Below are 17,517 nucleotides of genomic sequence, written 5' to 3'. Positions count from 1 at the left end.
TGGAAGTGGTACAGAAAGAGAGGTTTGGTCAGAGAAAGGTATTGGAAGAAGCAGAAGAGTTTTGAAAAATGAGTCTATCATTGCTGGTCTTTTAAGATGGAGTAAGGGGACAATGAGACAAAGAACATGGGTGACATTTAGAAGCTGGATATAGTCCACAGGTGATAAGCCAGAAAGAAAATAACAAGGAACTGAATTTTGCCAACAACCTAAATGAAAAAGGAAATGGATTCTTAAGAGTCTCCAAGGGAATACAGTCTAACATCTAGATTTCAGTCCTGTGCAATCCATTATCACATTCCTGACATATAAAACTGTGTGTTGTTTTAAGTCACTAAACTTGTGGTAATTTGTTACAACAGTAATAGAAAATATACATAGCAAAAAAAAAAAAAAAGTCATCTTTGTTTCATTTAAATCAAGGTTTATCCAGTGCTGAATTCACATTTTCTTGGATTTGCAGGATATTCAATCCCTATCATTATCAGGCCCTTTCTTCTCCCACTGAAGTATCCTCTTCTTCCCATAAGACCAGGCAAGGTTGTCTTCAAACCACACAAAGACCCATGGAAAGAAGTATAATGGTTAGGTTATCTACTTGAAAGATAAACAAAACATAAGTTAACATCACTAAAATGTCTTGCCACAGGTAAATTGGTTATATCTCATCAACAACATTTTATTCCCCTTCCTAGTGCCTTGAAATTTTTCAGAAGTTGGGTCATTGATACTCTTTATTCTGAAACCAAGTACGCCACTGGTAACATCACATTTTCTCAGTTTTTTCAAGACTGGATAGTGGGTGAATTTCCTGCCTCCGAGAGGAAACTGACTCTCTTTTCTGACTATATCTTTTTTTTTTTTTTTGTTACTGGGGATCTGGAGATTGAAGCCAGGGGTGCTTTACCACTGAGCTACATCCCCAGTCCTTTGTATTTTTTGTTTTAAGACAGGTTATTTTTTGTTTTAAATACAAAAGTATTTTTTGCTGATGCTGGCCTCAAACTTTTGATCCTCTTGCCTGAGTTGCTGGGATCACAGAGGAAAGCCACCAGGCCCAGATTAGGGGTTGTTCTTTAAAGAGAAGTACAGATGGTACAGGCCACATATATAACAATGGAAATAGACTATGCAAGATGAGAAAAACATGAACAAGGGAAAAAGTAGTGGGAGAGCTAAATGGCTGGATTTTAAATCCTTTGTAGGGTAGTCAATGATCTGATATGGATGTTAAAGAGAAAGCCAAAGATGACTCATTTGCTCTCTCACAGCAATATTGGAAGCTTAGAGAAATCTTAAATGACTTAAGAGAATTTTTCTTTCTTTTTTTTTTTTTTGATACTAGGGATCAAACCCAGGGACACTTACCATGGAGCCACATTCCCAGCCCTTTTTAAAATTTTGAGACAGGATCTTGTTGAGTTGCTATTGCTGGCCTCAGCCCCCAAATCACTGGGATTACAGGTGTATGCCACGGTACCTGGAGAGAGCACATTTATGGAAACTAAAGAGGAGCAGATTCCTTTGGTTTAGATAGTCACACCAAAGTGTACTTATGCAGTTAACAAGTTGTTTCCCCACCAGGACATAATGGCACGTGCCTGTAATCCCAATGGCTCAGGAGGCTGAGGCAAGTGGATTGAAAGTGGGAAGCCAGCCCAGCAATTTAGTGAAACTCTCAACAACTTAGAGACCCTGTCTCAAAATACAAAATAAGAACTGGGGACACAGTTCAGTGATAATGCAATGCACCCCTGGGTTCAGTCTCCAGTACTAGGGAAAAAAAAAGGAAAGAAAAATTTAAAACTCATTCTCCTAAATCTGTAGCCAGGATTTATTTAAATTTTGGTTCATCTTCTTTCCTATAGTCTCTGTGTTTAATTTATCTCCCAATTCTAACTGGTTTAAGTGTCAATTCTTTTTCTCATCCTACTACCATCAAATGTGGCTTTTCTAGACATTTTCTAACCTTATATAGGGTACTCCAAAAGAAAAGAGGGGTGTTATTTCCAAGGGAAAATAGTGCAGAATAGTTGAAAACAACAACCCTGTATTCTATTAACAAATATTATTTTAAGATGACTGAGAAAACTGACAGAGAAACATTTTAAGAATTACAATATTACTCCATTATATTACTGGTAGTCCGTTTTATTAAACCTTCTTGACAAAAAAAATTAATATAATTGTGATCATACAACAACTCACATGATTGATGAAAACCAAGTTTAATTCTTCAAATGTTGTATGTTAGCAGAAATAACAGGAAACATTACAAATGAAAAGAAATCAGCACTCATTTTGGGCAAGAAGCATTTCTAATTTCATTCTAAGTAAGATTACATTTTGATTTTTTAAAAAACTGAGCTGCCTGGCTATTTCAGTTAACCAGAAGCTATAAAACATTGGGGCAAGGTAATTACCTTTTATGGTTTTTTCAACCATAAAACTTATATATACTCCAGTCCAGGGCTCCTGTTGCATCTTGATCCCAAGGGTCTCGGACAATTTAAAAACTTCATTTAACAACAATATGATGTGTACTGTGGAAGAGTATGAAGAAATATCAAAGGATGGGGCACAGGACATAATATGAAACAGAGCAGCATAAGAGTTCTGTTTCCAGTAGGCCTTTGTTGGCCATTTAGCTACCAAGTACTTCCACTAGCTGCTGAAACTACTCTGGATGCACTTACCCTGGGAATTCAGTAAATTCTTATAAACTGTAGTTAGAAGGTAGGAAATGCAGAATTCCATCTTATCCTTAGTTTTATGGGTATTACATTCAAATCTGGTTATCTGGAGTGTTTTAGGAGAGGACGCCCTTACCTGTCTTAGGTACGCGGCCTAATTTCACCTACAGTGCCACACACTCATGCTTTCCTACCTGGTGGCACGTCCCAAAGGGCCCTGGCCAATAGGCTCGTTCCTTCCCCTCAGCAGGGCGGGACTCCAAGCCCGGGCACCAGAGACCCGCCCCCATACGTGGCGTGCGTGAATGCGTGCGGCGTGGCGCCAGCGGCGTAGGCTGGTTTCTATAGTGAGTAGCGCCCCCCAGCGTCAGTAAGTCCTCAATGCGACGGCCTGACGAGAGTGCTGGCCATGGAGCCGCAGAAAGAGGCGCGAACATCCCCGGACCTCATGGCGAGGCCGCCAGGGGTCTTGAGGTCTCAGACACTTAGTGAGGAGGAGCGGCAGGAGGGCGGTGCGTCGCTGGTAGCGTCCACCTTGGGCGCAGAGGCCGACAGCGCGAGTGCGGACGGCCTGTGGGAGTTACCTGTGGAGTCGGCTGAGCGGAGGCCCGAGTGCAGCCGCTGCAGGTGACCGCGGGGCCGGGGGGCGGGGACTACAGCAGGGGGCGGCCTTCAGAGGTGCAGCGCTCCCTGTCGGGTAGGAGGACTCTGGCAGCGCGGAGCTTGGTGCGGCTGTTTAGGTTGGTGGATCTGGAGTCACTGAAAACGCTCTTTAGTAAGAAGCCACTTATTTAGGTTCGATTATTTAGCCTGACGTCCTGCAAGATATTGGCGTATTATGGGATCATCAGGCATAAGTTCTGTTTCCAAGAAACTTGAGAGTCTGAGAGGGAGCTCTTAAAGGTGTAATGACAATACTTGCAGTGCTTAAGTAGTATAGTCTTCTTACAAAAAGCAAAGTAAAGCAAAACAAAACAACAGCAACAAAATGGATTGGAGGAGAGGGACAAGCAAGAAGGCTACTACAATAATTAAGGTTGTATTCAGAGTTCTTAATTTATTTAGAAATACTTACTGAGCACCTGAAGTATGCAGGCTCTATTTCAGGTCCCAAGAACGCAGTGATGAATAAAGTATAGTCCCTACTCTGCCTGGGGGTACTTAAAATTTAATGGAGAGAAAAGTTTTTAGACAAGCAAAATAGCAACAACATTGAATGCTCATAAAATGTCTGTTTACATAATTTTTGGGGTTACCTCCGTGGTCTGGTGTATTTTGGGATTGTGAAATTTGCTTCCTCTGCTTATTTTCACATATACCAGTCTTTTTACCTCCTGTGTGTACGTACAAGGCATCTTTTTCCCTGATTACAGCAGATCTCTATCAGTCATCAGCAACCTCCATGTGGATCCTTTCCTTTTTTTTTTTTTTGTCTGCTTTCCCTTACTTTGACAAAATACCTGAGATAATCAACTTAAAAGGAGGAAAGGTTTATTTTTGCTTATGGTTTCAGCTCATAGTTACTTGGCCCTGTTCCTTTGAGATTGTGGCAGCACAGTACATTATGGTGGGGAATACTTGGAAGTGGAGGAGTCCTGTTCACTCCTGGCAGACCAGGAAGTAGAGAGAAAGAAAGTGGTCTGAGGTCCCAATATCCCTTTCAAGGTCATGTTCCCATTAATCTAATTTCCTTCCACTAGGTCCCCTTTTATTTCCACTAGCCCCACTTCTTAAAGATTCCACTATCTCCCAGTAGTGCCATGGCAAGTAGCCAAGCCTTCAACACATGGGCCAAACTAAATTAAACCAAACATTTCAGATCCAGACTAAACCATGCCTCTATTTCCTCATCTTGGAATCAAAATTGTGTAGTTTGCCATTATACATAACACTGCCCCCAAATAGCTCTCACTAAAGACATCAGCAACCTCCTTAGGGAACTTTTCCTTTATTTACCCCATGTTAGGGATTGAATATAGGGCTTTGTGCTTGCTGGGCAAGAGATCTGTAATTGAGCTACATCCCCAGCCTTTAATTTTTTTTTTTTTTTTAAGACAGGTCTCACTATGTTGCCTAGGCTGGGCTCATACTTGGTGATCCTTCTGTTTCTCAGCCTCTTGAGGAGCTGGTTTTACTGCACCTGGCTCACTTTTTACTAGCTCTTTTGGCAGCATTCTGGAGTTGAATACTCACTTCTTGAAAACTTACTTCTTTGGTTTCCCTTTGATTTTATTTGACTTTTCTAACTTAGTCTCCTTTGCCTATTCTATTCAAACTCTAAATGTTTGGTTTCCTGAGATCTGGGTTCTAAGGTTTATTACTCTTCTAACCCTACACAGTTTCAACTTGTGATCTTACCAGGTTTCATGGTTAGGGATTACTCATATCTCAGTTTTTCTAGCCCAGACCTTTTTATCTGAGCACCAGACCTACACATTCATTTTTTATTGTCTTCTTTGCTAATCACTGACAAAACAGTGGAATCCATGTCCATGTGAATGTTTATTCTCTTACTGGATACAGACAATTAAACAGCAAATAATAATCTAAATGTATAATTACAGACTGGAAAAAAAAAAAGCAATGATGGAAGAGAATGGGAAGCTATGATAGAAAATACCTAAGTGGTGTCAGAGGAGATCTCTGAAGAGATAACATTTCAGTGGTTCTGAATAGTGGTTCTGAATAGTAGTTCTGAATAGACTAAAGAGTACATGATAAAGCTTGCATAAAATCTTTAACCAAAGAGTCTTCCTTTAACCATTCTATTGAGTCCTCTTCCAAGATTTCTAAATGGTATCCTCTAACCCCCTTAGATAACTGGTTCAAATGAGCTTCATTCAATACTTCTTTGTGCAAAACATGGTCCTTTCTAGTCACAAATTATCCATTTGAAAACAGAGGGATGGAGAAAAGCCTTCTAAGAAGAGCAGAAGGACAGAATGTGGTTGAATGTCTTTAAGAAGTACTTTACTTTGGACATTTTAACCTTTTCCAGGGACTAGATTGTAAGACTTCAGAGGAAGGTATTGTGAATGTAAGGATAGTTGTGTATTTTCTAGATGTACTCTGTACAGATGACCCTTCATTTAATGATGGTTTGGTTTACAGGTTTTCAACTTGGTAAGAGTTCAAAAGCCATGTGCATTTAGTAGAAACTGTGCTTCAAATTTGAACTTTGGTCTTTTGCTGGGCTAGGGATATGTGGAACTTCTCTTTAGATTCTGGCTGCAACAGCTCCCAGTCAGTCTGTGGTCATGACCAATACTCTATGTATACTGTGTTCCTAAGTTATTTTGTTCTTTAGATTACACTTATTAAACACATTTTTGACTACAGTATTTTCAGTATAATATGGGTTTATCAGACCTAATCATATTGTAAGTCAAGGAGCATCTCTGTATAATCAACACTCAGTAAACCTTTCAGGAGGATGGATAATTTGTGACTAGAAGGGACCATGTTTTACACAAAGAAGTATGTGAATGCAGCTCATTTAAACAAGTTGTGTAAGGGGGTCAGAGGATACCATTTAGAAATCTTTGAAGAGGACTCAATAGGATGGTGAAAGGAAGAATCCATGGTTAAATTTTTTGCAAGCTTTATCATGTACTCTTTAGTCTATTCAGTCTATTATGAATGCTGTTTATAGTTTTTTAAAAAATTAATCGCATATGGTTAGTAGATATATTTTTTTTAAATAAAAATGACTTGCTGGATTTTGTTTCCATTGACTTTCAGTTAATACTTTAGTATTATAATTCATCCTAACATTTCTTTACTTTGCTTATTTCTCATGAAATTTCTTTTAAAAGATTTTCTCCTCCTTGGCATACACTTTATTTGCTTTGATTGAATAGAAGAGAACATAGTTCTAGAAAAAAAATACAATTCTAGAATTAGGGAGAATGTTTAGGTGCTATCAATAATGTATAAATGAATTGATGGCTACTTATATTTTATTTGATTGGCCTGCTAGAATTCTACTAGTTTCCTGGATGATCTTTATATTTATGCTTACAGTATTTTAAACAATGTATTCTTAGAGTTGAGCAATCAGTAAATCTCCATTATTTGGCCATCAACTTACATAGTATTCATTTTGCTAAATACTTTACTATAATTGTCACTGCCTAGGGAGTTCTAGAAATTAGTTTGTTTGGGAAATACAAACTCAATTTAACTTCTCAGCATAATCTTGCTCATTAGAAATATAACACATCTTAAACATGAGTGGAATATTCTTTAAAAAAAATCCTAAACTTATTTATTATTACATAGTATAGATTCTATAAACGTATTCTTTTCTTTATGTGTTTCTTGTTTATAGTTCATTATAGGTAATGAACTACAATAAGATTTTTGTTCCTCACATACACATGTATGTACTACAGAATGCATCTGGAAAGAGTTTGAAAATCATTGAGGCCCCAAGGTTCTGAATAAAATAGGAAAAAGACTCTTTTGAATTTTTCAGAGTGAAAATCTTTATGATTTTGCTTAGATTAAAATCCTTTTGCAGCTGGGCTCAGTGGTACCTGACTGTAATCCCAGTGGCTCAGAGGCTGAGGCAGGAGAATGATGAGTTTAAAACCAGGCTCAGCAAAAGTGAGGTGCTAAGCAACTCAGTGAGACCCTGTCTCTAAATAAAATACAAAATAGGGTTGGGTATGTGGCTCCGTGGTTCAGTGCCCCTGAGTTCAATCCGTGGTTAAACCCCCCCCCCAAAAAAAAAAAATTCTTTTGCAGACTTTTAAAAATCTTACTTAAATTATATAAGACTAGAATGGGAAGTTTTAATTTCTTTTATAAGTATATGATATCCTTTTGCAGTCTTTAAAATCAGGACATCATGGGAATAAGAGCCAGAAGATAAGAGTACACATATTCTTCAAGTTATTAGTGCTTCACAAATATTGATAGTCTTTAATTTTGTTAGAAAATCACATGTAGTATCTGTGTTAAATATGTTGTCCTTTTCTTGTTGGATTCCATAAAATTAGATTCTTTCACAGATGATATATGCAGTAGGTTTTAGGAACACATAAGGACATGAACCAAATTATGGTTATTTTGAGTTGGGATATGGGGAAAAAGTCATGGAAATCTTGGAATTGATATCTAAGCTGAAACAGAAGGACATAGGGAAAATATTTTATCTGGCTTCTAATATTTATGGTTAACTAGGGAAGAAACTAGAAGTTGAGGGAGGGAACAGGATGTTCCTGGCAGAGTGATCAGCATGTATAGTAGTATTTAGAGAATTTTACAGAAATGTGGCTACAGAGATTAGTGACAGTTGGACTAGAAAGGGCCAAATAAGCTCTGTCAGGATGTTTGGGTCTAATGCTGTAGAACCTGCCAAACCAGCCACTGAAATAACTATTATTTTGAATGGTGATGGCAATTTTGACTTTTTAAAAAATATATATATTTTAAAGATGTTGATGGATCTTTCTTTTATTTATTTATTTATATGTGGTTCTGAGAATTGAACCTAGTCTCTCACACATGCTGGGCAAGTATGCTACCACTGCGCCATAACCCCAGCCCAAGTTTGGCTTTTATAGGGGACTTTTAGCTATATCATTTATACTTTAATTAATTAATTAATTAATTAATTAATTTTTTAAAAAATATTTTATTTTATGTGGTGCTGAGGATTGAACCCAGTGCCTCATGCATACTAGGTGAAACACTCTACCTCCAAGCCACAACCCCAGCCCATATACTTTATTTTATAGAAACATGAAACTGAATGATGATGTAATGGTAAAAGGCTTGACTAGAAGAGTTATTCCAGAAAGACAGGAATCCTAATTACACATCTTCTGTGGATATTGCTGTGGGTTTGAGAAGTCATATACCACTTAGAAATCATCATTCAGAATAATAATTTCTAAAAACTGTGTTAAAATCTGATCAAGGGAAGAAACAGCAAGGAAAGTGTTCATTCAAATTGATTCAGACCTTGAAACAAGTTTTTCTTTCTCAAAGCCTTTCTTCTCAAGAAAAGTACAAAGTTTTAAGGATTATAATAAACAACATCTATGAATTTAGCACCCATTTATGAACCATCAGCATCTGCTAGGGACACACCAGACCTCCATACTTTGCATACTATATTTTATTACTTCTTGTAACAACTTTTTGGAATTGATGATGCTGTTCACTTCATTATACTTTCTTACTGTATTTTTTCCCCTGTGCTAGATATTGAACTCAGGGTTTACTGTTCATTTTTAAATACTCAGGAGGTAGAGGTAACAGGCGAATTGCAGAGTTGAATCTTTAGCTTCAGGCCACTTGACTTCCAAGCTCATACAAGTACCTAACTTCACACTCCTGTGGAAGAGGTCTTAGAATTTTATTTGCACAGTAGGTATAGTTACTAGCGGAAGTGGGTCACTAAGGCTGCAAGAGTAGTTGTGATTTTTCATACTTTTTACCCCTCTACTGGGTATTGAACCTAGGGGTGGTCTATCACTGAGCCAAGATCTCTAGCTCTCTTAATTTTTATTTTGAGACAGGATTTCACTGAGTTTCTTAGGCTGGCCTCAAGCTTGTCTTGCTTCAGTCTTCTTAGTCACTGGGATTATGGGTGTGTGCCATCTTGCCTAGCAGTTTTCATACTTTTAAAGTTAGTAACAAATGCCTGAACTTTAATATTTTCTCTAGTTCTTTCACTTAATGTATCTTAACTTTTCCCTATTCTTTATGCATGAGTAATCTGGAGAAAAAAGTGATGTGGATACCAGTGTTGTGGGGGTAGGGAGGTAAGGATGAAGGTGAAGAGGAGGAGAGGGAAAAAGGAGAGGGGAAAGAGAAAGGACTGCAAATGGTTAGGAAGAATTCAGGAGCCACAAACTGCCATCCTATAGATGTTTTACACTGTATTTTTACAGCTTTTATATTAGTTGCTAACAATTAAAGAAAATAAGACTTTTATATAAAAAAAATCTAATTTCTGGCTTCCAAGAAAGTAGGAAGATCTGGCAACTCAAGGACTACTTCCCTGAACAGTAGTTGGTTGAGCTGAATATTGACTGTGCCTGTAGATTGGGCATGATCTGTCCAGGTCCTCTTAGCTCTCAAATCATTCCTGCCTGACTCATTTATGTCCCCAATAGACATTTTTGTTTTGTTTTTGGGTCTCATGTATATCTTTGTGCCTAGTTTGACTGAGCAGTAGTGTATATCTGTTTGTATGTTTGGATGGGAAAAGTGAAAAATGGCAATTTTAAGGGTAATTGATTTAGAATAATTGATACTGTTCACTTGGTATCAACACTTGGGGGAAAAACTACTTTGGCATGCTTAAAGACAACTGGATTATTAAGGATAATTTTTAGGGTAAAAATTAGGGATTCTAAACAGCATACTATAGGGACAAAGCCACATCAATGTGTATAGCAGCACAATTCACAATAGCTAAACTGTGGAGCCAACCTAGATGCCCTTCAGTGGATGAATGGATAAAAAAAATGTGGCTTATATACACAATGGAATTTTACTCAGCAATAAAAGAGAATAAAATCATGGCATTTGCAGGTAAACGGATGGAGTTAGAGAAGATAATGCTAAGTGAAGTTAGCCAATCCCCCCAAACCAAATGCCAAATGTTTTCTCTGATATAAGGAGGCTGATTCATAGTGGATAGGGATGGGGAGCATGGGAGGAATAGATGAACTCTACATAGGGCAGAGGGGTGGGAGGGAAGGGGAGGGGGCAGGGGATTAGCAAGGATGGTGGAATGTAATACACATCATTATCCAAAGTACATGTATGAAGATGTGAATTGGTGTGAACATACTTTATATACAGAGCTATGAAAAATTGTTCTATATGTGTAATAAGAATTGTGATGCATTCTGCTGTCATGTATTTAACAAATAAAAAAAAATAAAAAACAAAAGCAAAGGCAAAACAAAAAAAATTAGAGATTCTGAAAATTTGACCTTTTGTATACATCAGAATATCATATTCCCAAAATAAAATCATCAGCAATTTGTTCTTTCCTGTTATATAGAAAATAATATTTATTCTTTGAAGTAGTTTATTCATAATACATGTGCAAAGCTAACTGATTTTATAAATTACTGTGGAAGCTAATCATATGTTCAAAGTTGAGCAAAGATGATAGATGTCAAGAGAGAATTTTTTCCTAAATCTTAATTAAGTCTCCACAGAGGAGTGACTAGTTTTAAAAAACACATTAGAGCTTTCTAAATGTTTATTTTCCCTAAGAAAACTAAGAATTATATTAGGACCCTCAAATAGTTTTCTTCAAACAACATCAAAACACATTAATTCCTTACGTTCATTTGAAATTTGGTATTGTTTAAAAGGACTTCACAAGTTACAAAGTGCTTTTACTGCTTTTACATGTACATTTTTATTTAATCCATGAGACAACCTTGTGATTAAAATAGCGTTTTCCCCTTTTATAGAAGATGGTCAAGGTCAGGCAACTAATAGGAGGCACAACTGCTTTAGTTTGCATGTTTTTATTTCCATGCTACATAATAATAAATTATGCTTAAATGAATAGTATGACAGCCTTTATTTTCCTATTGACTACGATAAGTATTTGCAGTGAGGTGTTTCTTGGTCATCTTCTACATAGAATACTTTTTCCTTTGGCTATGGCTACTTTTAATAGTTTGAAATGAACAGTTTTTAATTATTGCCCCTTTTAAGATCCAACCTGTATCTCTTCAATCTCGTACTTGCCTATGACCAGGTTCTCATTTCTTTTGATGGTTTCTCAGTTTGCAGTTAGAAAAACATGTTTGAAGATATTATTGATAGGAATTGATTTTTTACCTTCTGCTGAATTTTCATTTGCTTGATTTTTGTTTTTCTCTGTTGAAAACTTAGTAAAAAGATTATGGGGAAAGAGGGAGCAGGAAATGAAATAAGTGGAAGAAATGTTCCAGTGCTACTCAAGGAAAACAAAAATGAAAAGGCATGCAGTAACCTGTTGACCTTGTGAAAGGTTACAGGGATTGACCCAGTGGTAAATCTCTGATCTGTTTGTTTATGTAAACAAGTTATTTGTCAGGCTAATCTTTCATTTTTTTGAATTGTGATATTGACCTGGCTCCCTGGTTGCCAAGCTGCACAATCAGTCCAGTCAATCCAGTAATCCCCGCTGAGAAGTGGTAGTGGAACATTGGAATGCCAGAGCAGCAGCCACAGTCTGGGTGGAGTCCAAGAGTGATCACCTACTGCTGAACATAGAGTCGGCCATGTTGGTGCAGTGTGCCAGGGCATGCTGACCTGCCACCCCGTGGGCTCTGGGCTGGTGAGAACACCTGCTGCATAATCTGACACTCCACACAGCACCAAAGCTCTGAATCCTGAGCATTCCCGATTCTTGATCTCAATCTCCTGGGAAGCTGTGATTGCAGGCCAGCACAAGAAAATAGAAGTGGGACAGACCTGAATGAATGTTCAGACTCAAGGGTTAATTAATAGCATAGTACTTTTCCAAACTCTGATTAGCATAAATTTGGATCAATAGGTACTTTTCTAAACACTGATTAACAGACATTTGGACCAGTAGTGTTGACCCAAGTGCTATATAAACCCCTAGACCAGCACCCTCAAGCAGCAACCTTCTTGAGTCCACTCTTACCCTGTAGGAATTCTGTTTCTATTCACACTTAAATAAATCCTACTCTTACACTCATTCTTGTCTGTGATTTCATTATTTGAATTCTCAAGAGAAGAACCCAGAAAGATGAAGTTGGTGGTGAGCTGCTGTGGTCTGCTGCAACATTGTAGGGCATAGAGCTACAGTATGTTCCTGCACTCTGCAGAGGACAAAGCTGTGGAAAAACTCTGGTATCAGTATCATATTCATAATAAATATATTTTATTTTAACCATCTGTAAGTTTACAATTCAGTAACATTAGACACATAATATTCAGTAATCACCACTCTGTACCCAAAATTTTTTCGTCATCCTAACATAAACTTTACCCCCAGTCACTTCGCACTTCCTCAGCCCTTGGTAACTTCTATTTTTTTTTAATAATTTTTTTTCTTACTGCTTCTGCTAAGAAAGGATTATATGTATTTATGTGGTACCATGTGGTGTTTATACATTGTATAATATATATACATTGTGTAATGCTTAAATCAGGGTAAAAATTACCTATCTTGATTTTTTAAATGATGAAAACATTCAAAATCCTTTATTTTTGCTTTTTAAAATGTATAATACATTCTCCTTACCTGTAGCTATTGTACTGTACAATTGTAACCTAGTACCCATGGATCAAGTTTTTATTTCTCCCTCCGTGTGCTGTCTCTGTCTTCTGTTAACCTCCATTCTACTCTCAACTTCTAGGTTACTTTTTGTTTGTGAATTCACCTATTCTAAATATCCCATATAAGTGGAATCATATAATATTGTTCATCTGTTTTTGCTTATTTTGCTTAACATAATTTTTTCAAGTCCACCCATTGAAGTATGTATAAAATTTCATTACTTTTGTATGTGCAGTCCATATTTTGTCTACTATAATTCACCCGTTTGTTCATAAACACTAGTTGTTTCTACTTTTTGACTTTTGTGAACAGTGTTGCTTCAATATCTGTTCTAGTGCCAACATTTAATTCTTTTGGATATGTACCCAGGAATTTCTGGGTCACATGTTTTGTGCTTAATTTTTTGAGGAATTGCTAAACTGTTTTTCATAATAGCTGCACCACTTTATATTTCTACCAATAATGTATGAGGTTTCTGATTCTCATATCCTTGCCAATGCTTATTATTTTTAACCTAGGAATTCACACATTCCAGGAAAGTGCTGTACCACTGATCCACAGCCCTGTCCTCCTTGTTTTTTTTTTAATAGTTATTTTAGTAGTTGTAAAGTGATAGCTCATTGTGATTTTGATTTGCATTACTTCAATTATATTGAACATCTTTTCATATTTTTACTGGCTATTTGCATATCTTCTTTGAAGAAATGTCTATTCAAATCTTTTGTACAGAAAAATTGTAATGAATGGGCTCTTAACTAAAGTTTGATCAACTGGGTTTGAATCCTCACTCTCTGACATTAAAGAAGTCACCAGATATTGTGTACTTCAGCTTCACCAACTGTAAAGCTGAGATAATCATAGTTGTCTACTTCATAGTGTTCTTAGGGGAATCATATAACTTAAGATGGCCAGAGTGCATTTTATATAATAAATGTTCAAGAAATGTTAAATATATTTTTAGGAATCTCAGAATGCTCTGCTTTAGCTTAAAAGAAAGGTGAATTATAGTCAATATAGAAAAAATTTTTTGAGCTTCAAAAACCTTTTTTGTTGCAAAATATGCAAATCACATAAACTTTGCCATTATCATTAGAAAATGTAATAAGACATTGTTATATAGTGGTAAGAGCACTGAACTGAATTCATTTTTCTTTACTAAGGAGAAAGGAGAACCTGATCATAATAATATCATAATGATGAAGTCATCATTGCTATTCTAGAATGGGTATATGTTAGATCAGGTTATAACTTTTAATTTTTTTAAAGAGAGAGAGAGAGGGAGAGAGAGAGAGAGAGAGAGAGAGAGAGAGAGAGAAGAGAGAATTTTAATATTTATTTTTTAGTTTTTGGCGGACAGAACATCTTTGTATGTGGTGCTGAGGATCAAACCCGGGCCGCACGCATGTCAGGTGAGCGTGCTACCACTTGAGCCACATCCCCAGCCCTATAACTTTTAATTTTGAAATAATTTTATTTTTAGATGTTATTTTGAGACAAGGTCAAGCCGAGGCTGGCTTTGAACTTACCAGTCCTCCTGCTTCATCCTCCCAAGTAGCTAGGGTAAAAGGTGTGGGCTACTACACCTGGTTGAAATTATTTTAGACTTACTGAAAAGTTGCAGAAATAGAAGTTATCAGGGGCTGAGGAAGTGGGAAGTGACTAGGGGTAAAGTTTATGTTAGGATGATGAAAAAGTTTTGGGTACTGAGTAGTGATTACTGAACTCTGTATACCTTTCACCTAATAACTTAATAGAGTAATTGCACATAACTAGGGTAATATTATTAGGGGACAGATAGATGAGAATGGTGGGAATACAAGGTTAAGAGAATAATTCTATAAAATGGACCCACTGTGCTGATCCCCACATACTTTCTTTGCCAAAAAGCAATTTGCCTGCTGCCCTGCCTGGTCTAAGTACACAGGATTTATCATATTCCTCAGCAGACTACCTGTTATCTGCAAGGAAATGAAGGAAGGAAATAATGTTGATAAGAAGAACCCAGATTATTTTGAAAGGAGAGACTTTTGTGAACAGTGCTGCTTGAATATCTGTTCTAGTGCCAACATTTAATTCTTCTGGATATGTACCTAGGAATTTCTGGGTCTTTCTTTTCACAGACTAGATTCTGGGAGATAAAGATAGTTCTTTCTAGCCATAAACTTTGTAAGAATGCTATGGTTAAGAATCCAGTTAGTACTGGTCAGCGTGGGCCAAGGTGACCCAGAGTTGCCATGACAGTGGGGACTTGAATGTCTGATGTTATACTGCTGTCAGTCAAAACTCAAGAGATGTGGGCTGGGGATATAGCTCAGTTGGTAGAGTGCTTGCCTTACATACACAAGGCCCTGGGTTCAATTCCTAGCACCAAAGTCAAGAGGTGTACCTGGGTGGGACTCTCTGGAAACTTCTCTGGGATCCCCAATAAAACTGAAGTTCAGGTAGCATGAGCTTTATGTTTGTGTCAGTTCCCCCTTGTTCTGAGAAGACTCACTCTCTCCCTTGAGAGTATCTTCTTTTTCTTTTCCTATCCATTCTATAAACTCATAACTCTTTCTCTGAGCGACATGTCTGAAATCTTCTTTCTGACTTGGTTACAAGATTAGGGGTTTGAAGAGGGAGTCTTCATGCTGCCTCAGTTTCTCAGAAGGCCCTAGTTCTGTAATAATATCAAGAACTATAAAAGATCTGAGATTTTATCCCATTTGCAAGTGGAAAAGTTAATGTTCTTATTTTTAAAATGTGAAATTCCTGGATCAAAGATGAAGGCTTTAATAACTCATGACACGACAGGTAGCAGGAACTTTCTGTTTGTGTTAGTTCTCCCTTGCTCCCCCTTTCCACTCCGGGTCCTATAGGGGTTTCACAGAGAATACAAGTTGGATGATGTGCGCACAGTGGGTTTGCATCACAGCTGCATTTATGGTTCCTGAATCTTTTATAATGGATTGCAAGGAAAACCTGTCCTTTGCTCCAGAAGAACAATTTACCTGTGTATTCTGAGGCTGTTCACATAAAGACATCTTTGAAAAGATACTCCAGAACAAAATCTAGTGTCTGACTCAAACATACAGAAATGTAAGAGACTCATGGAGTAATCAAAATTAAGAAAAGACATTGGTACATTACTAACTATGTTCAGAATTCACCAGTTTCTCCACTGAAGTTCATTTTTCTCTTGTTTAGGATATAAATCAAAATCCCACATTTATAGTCTTCTTTTGAGGTTTACCTTTGTAAATTTGCTAGAATAGTAGAGAAACAGTGATAGTCTGCTGTATGTCTAGAAAACTGATATAGATGTTCAGAGACATCAATATAGCATCCTGGCCAGGATACCCAGGAGTGTCAGTGATATCAATTTCCTCACAGAAGACATTACTAGATGAATAAGGCAGAGTAGCGACTGAGAAGATATTAGGAGATACCATCCTTGGGGCTAAGGTTTTCTTAGAGCTACCAGTACAAATTATTACAACCTGGTAGCTGAAAACAAAAGAAATTTGTTCTCACAATTCTGGAAGGCACAAGACTAAAATTGGTGGCTACTTGGTAATTCTTGATGTTTCTTGACTTATAGACTCATTGCTGCATTCTCTGCCTCTTTTTCACTTTGATCTCTCCTCTGTTTATAAGTTCTCTCTTCTTTTTTTTTTTTATAATAATCACTCTATTGAATATCACCCTAAATGCTGAGATACTTAATTACATTTACAAACACGTGATTTCCAAATAAGGACACATTCACAGATACTAAGGATTAGGACTTAGACATCTTTTTGGGTGATACTATTCAACTCATACAGTCTTGTATGTCTACACCATCATTTGAGTTTGCTACAAATTCAAGACCAATCATGTGTTTACTTGGGCCATTTTTTAAGATTGTATTGTTACTGAGAAACCTTGAAAGATAAGTTCTTTAAGAGGAGAAATACATATCAGGCAATAATTGTACTATAATATGAAAAATGTGGTTTAGGAGCACAGAGGTAAAAGGAGGGAATCACTACTTTGAGTTTCACAGGAGAGTACTATTTAAACTCCTCTTTACAATCTGGTTTTCCTCAGTGCTGTTGCTCCATCATGAATTTTTATGATTCTGTACTTATTGTCATAGATTCCCAAGCTCCATTCTGTCATCTATCCAATTCCCTTTCACAAAGTTTATTCTAAACATCTGGGCCTGCTCATTTTATTCCTTTCTTGGAGACCTTCCATGCTTATATATTATGTAAAGAAAGAGTCCAGACACTCTGTGTGACATCTAGTCTTGTAGGTTAGTCCTTAGACAGTCCACTTGTCCCTTTCTTTGCCATATTTTCACATACCTTGTTGTCCATTGAACTGCTCTTGAAAGTTATTTTTTTTCTTTTTTAAAAATGTTTGAGTCTATACCTTTGTTCTGTATTTTTTTTTCTATATGAAAAGCTCCTTCCTCATTTCTTTGTGTGAAAACCTACTATAGTTTAAGATCCAACTCTGATGCCACTTGCTGTCTTTTAACCTCTGAATATTTCTTTTCTCTACTGTAAGCTTCCTGTG

At 37.0% G+C, this 17,517-nt stretch overlaps 1 protein-coding gene and 1 long non-coding RNA gene across 2 annotated transcripts in view; one reads left to right on the top strand and one right to left on the bottom strand.

The window, feature by feature from the left end:
* Positions 1 to 474: 474 nt before the first annotated feature.
* LOC143399168 (uncharacterized) lies at positions 475 to 3,330 on the bottom strand. The gene is made up of 4 exons (XR_013091392.1): positions 3,278 to 3,330; positions 2,424 to 2,543; positions 1,369 to 1,480; positions 475 to 545 (listed from the first exon to the last, which is right to left on the bottom strand). It is a non-coding gene; the product is annotated as an uncharacterized LOC143399168 (long non-coding RNA).
* Positions 2,993 to 17,517, top strand: part of Dtwd2 (DTW motif tRNA-uridine aminocarboxypropyltransferase 2) — a 125,280-nt gene continuing 110,755 nt past the window's right edge. The window contains exon 1 of the mRNA XM_076855884.1: positions 2,993 to 3,320. Coding sequence (XP_076711999.1) covers positions 3,103 to 3,320 — 218 coding nt within the window. The 5' untranslated portion in view covers positions 2,993 to 3,102. The remainder of the gene's footprint in view (positions 3,321 to 17,517) is intronic.

Source organism: Callospermophilus lateralis, chromosome 5 (genome assembly GCF_048772815.1).
Source record: "Callospermophilus lateralis isolate mCalLat2 chromosome 5, mCalLat2.hap1, whole genome shotgun sequence".
In the NCBI taxonomy this organism is placed as follows: Eukaryota; Metazoa; Chordata; class Mammalia; order Rodentia; family Sciuridae; genus Callospermophilus; species Callospermophilus lateralis.
Note: the sequence above shows the minus strand (reverse complement) of the source record. Positions and strands in the feature narration are given on the sequence as shown.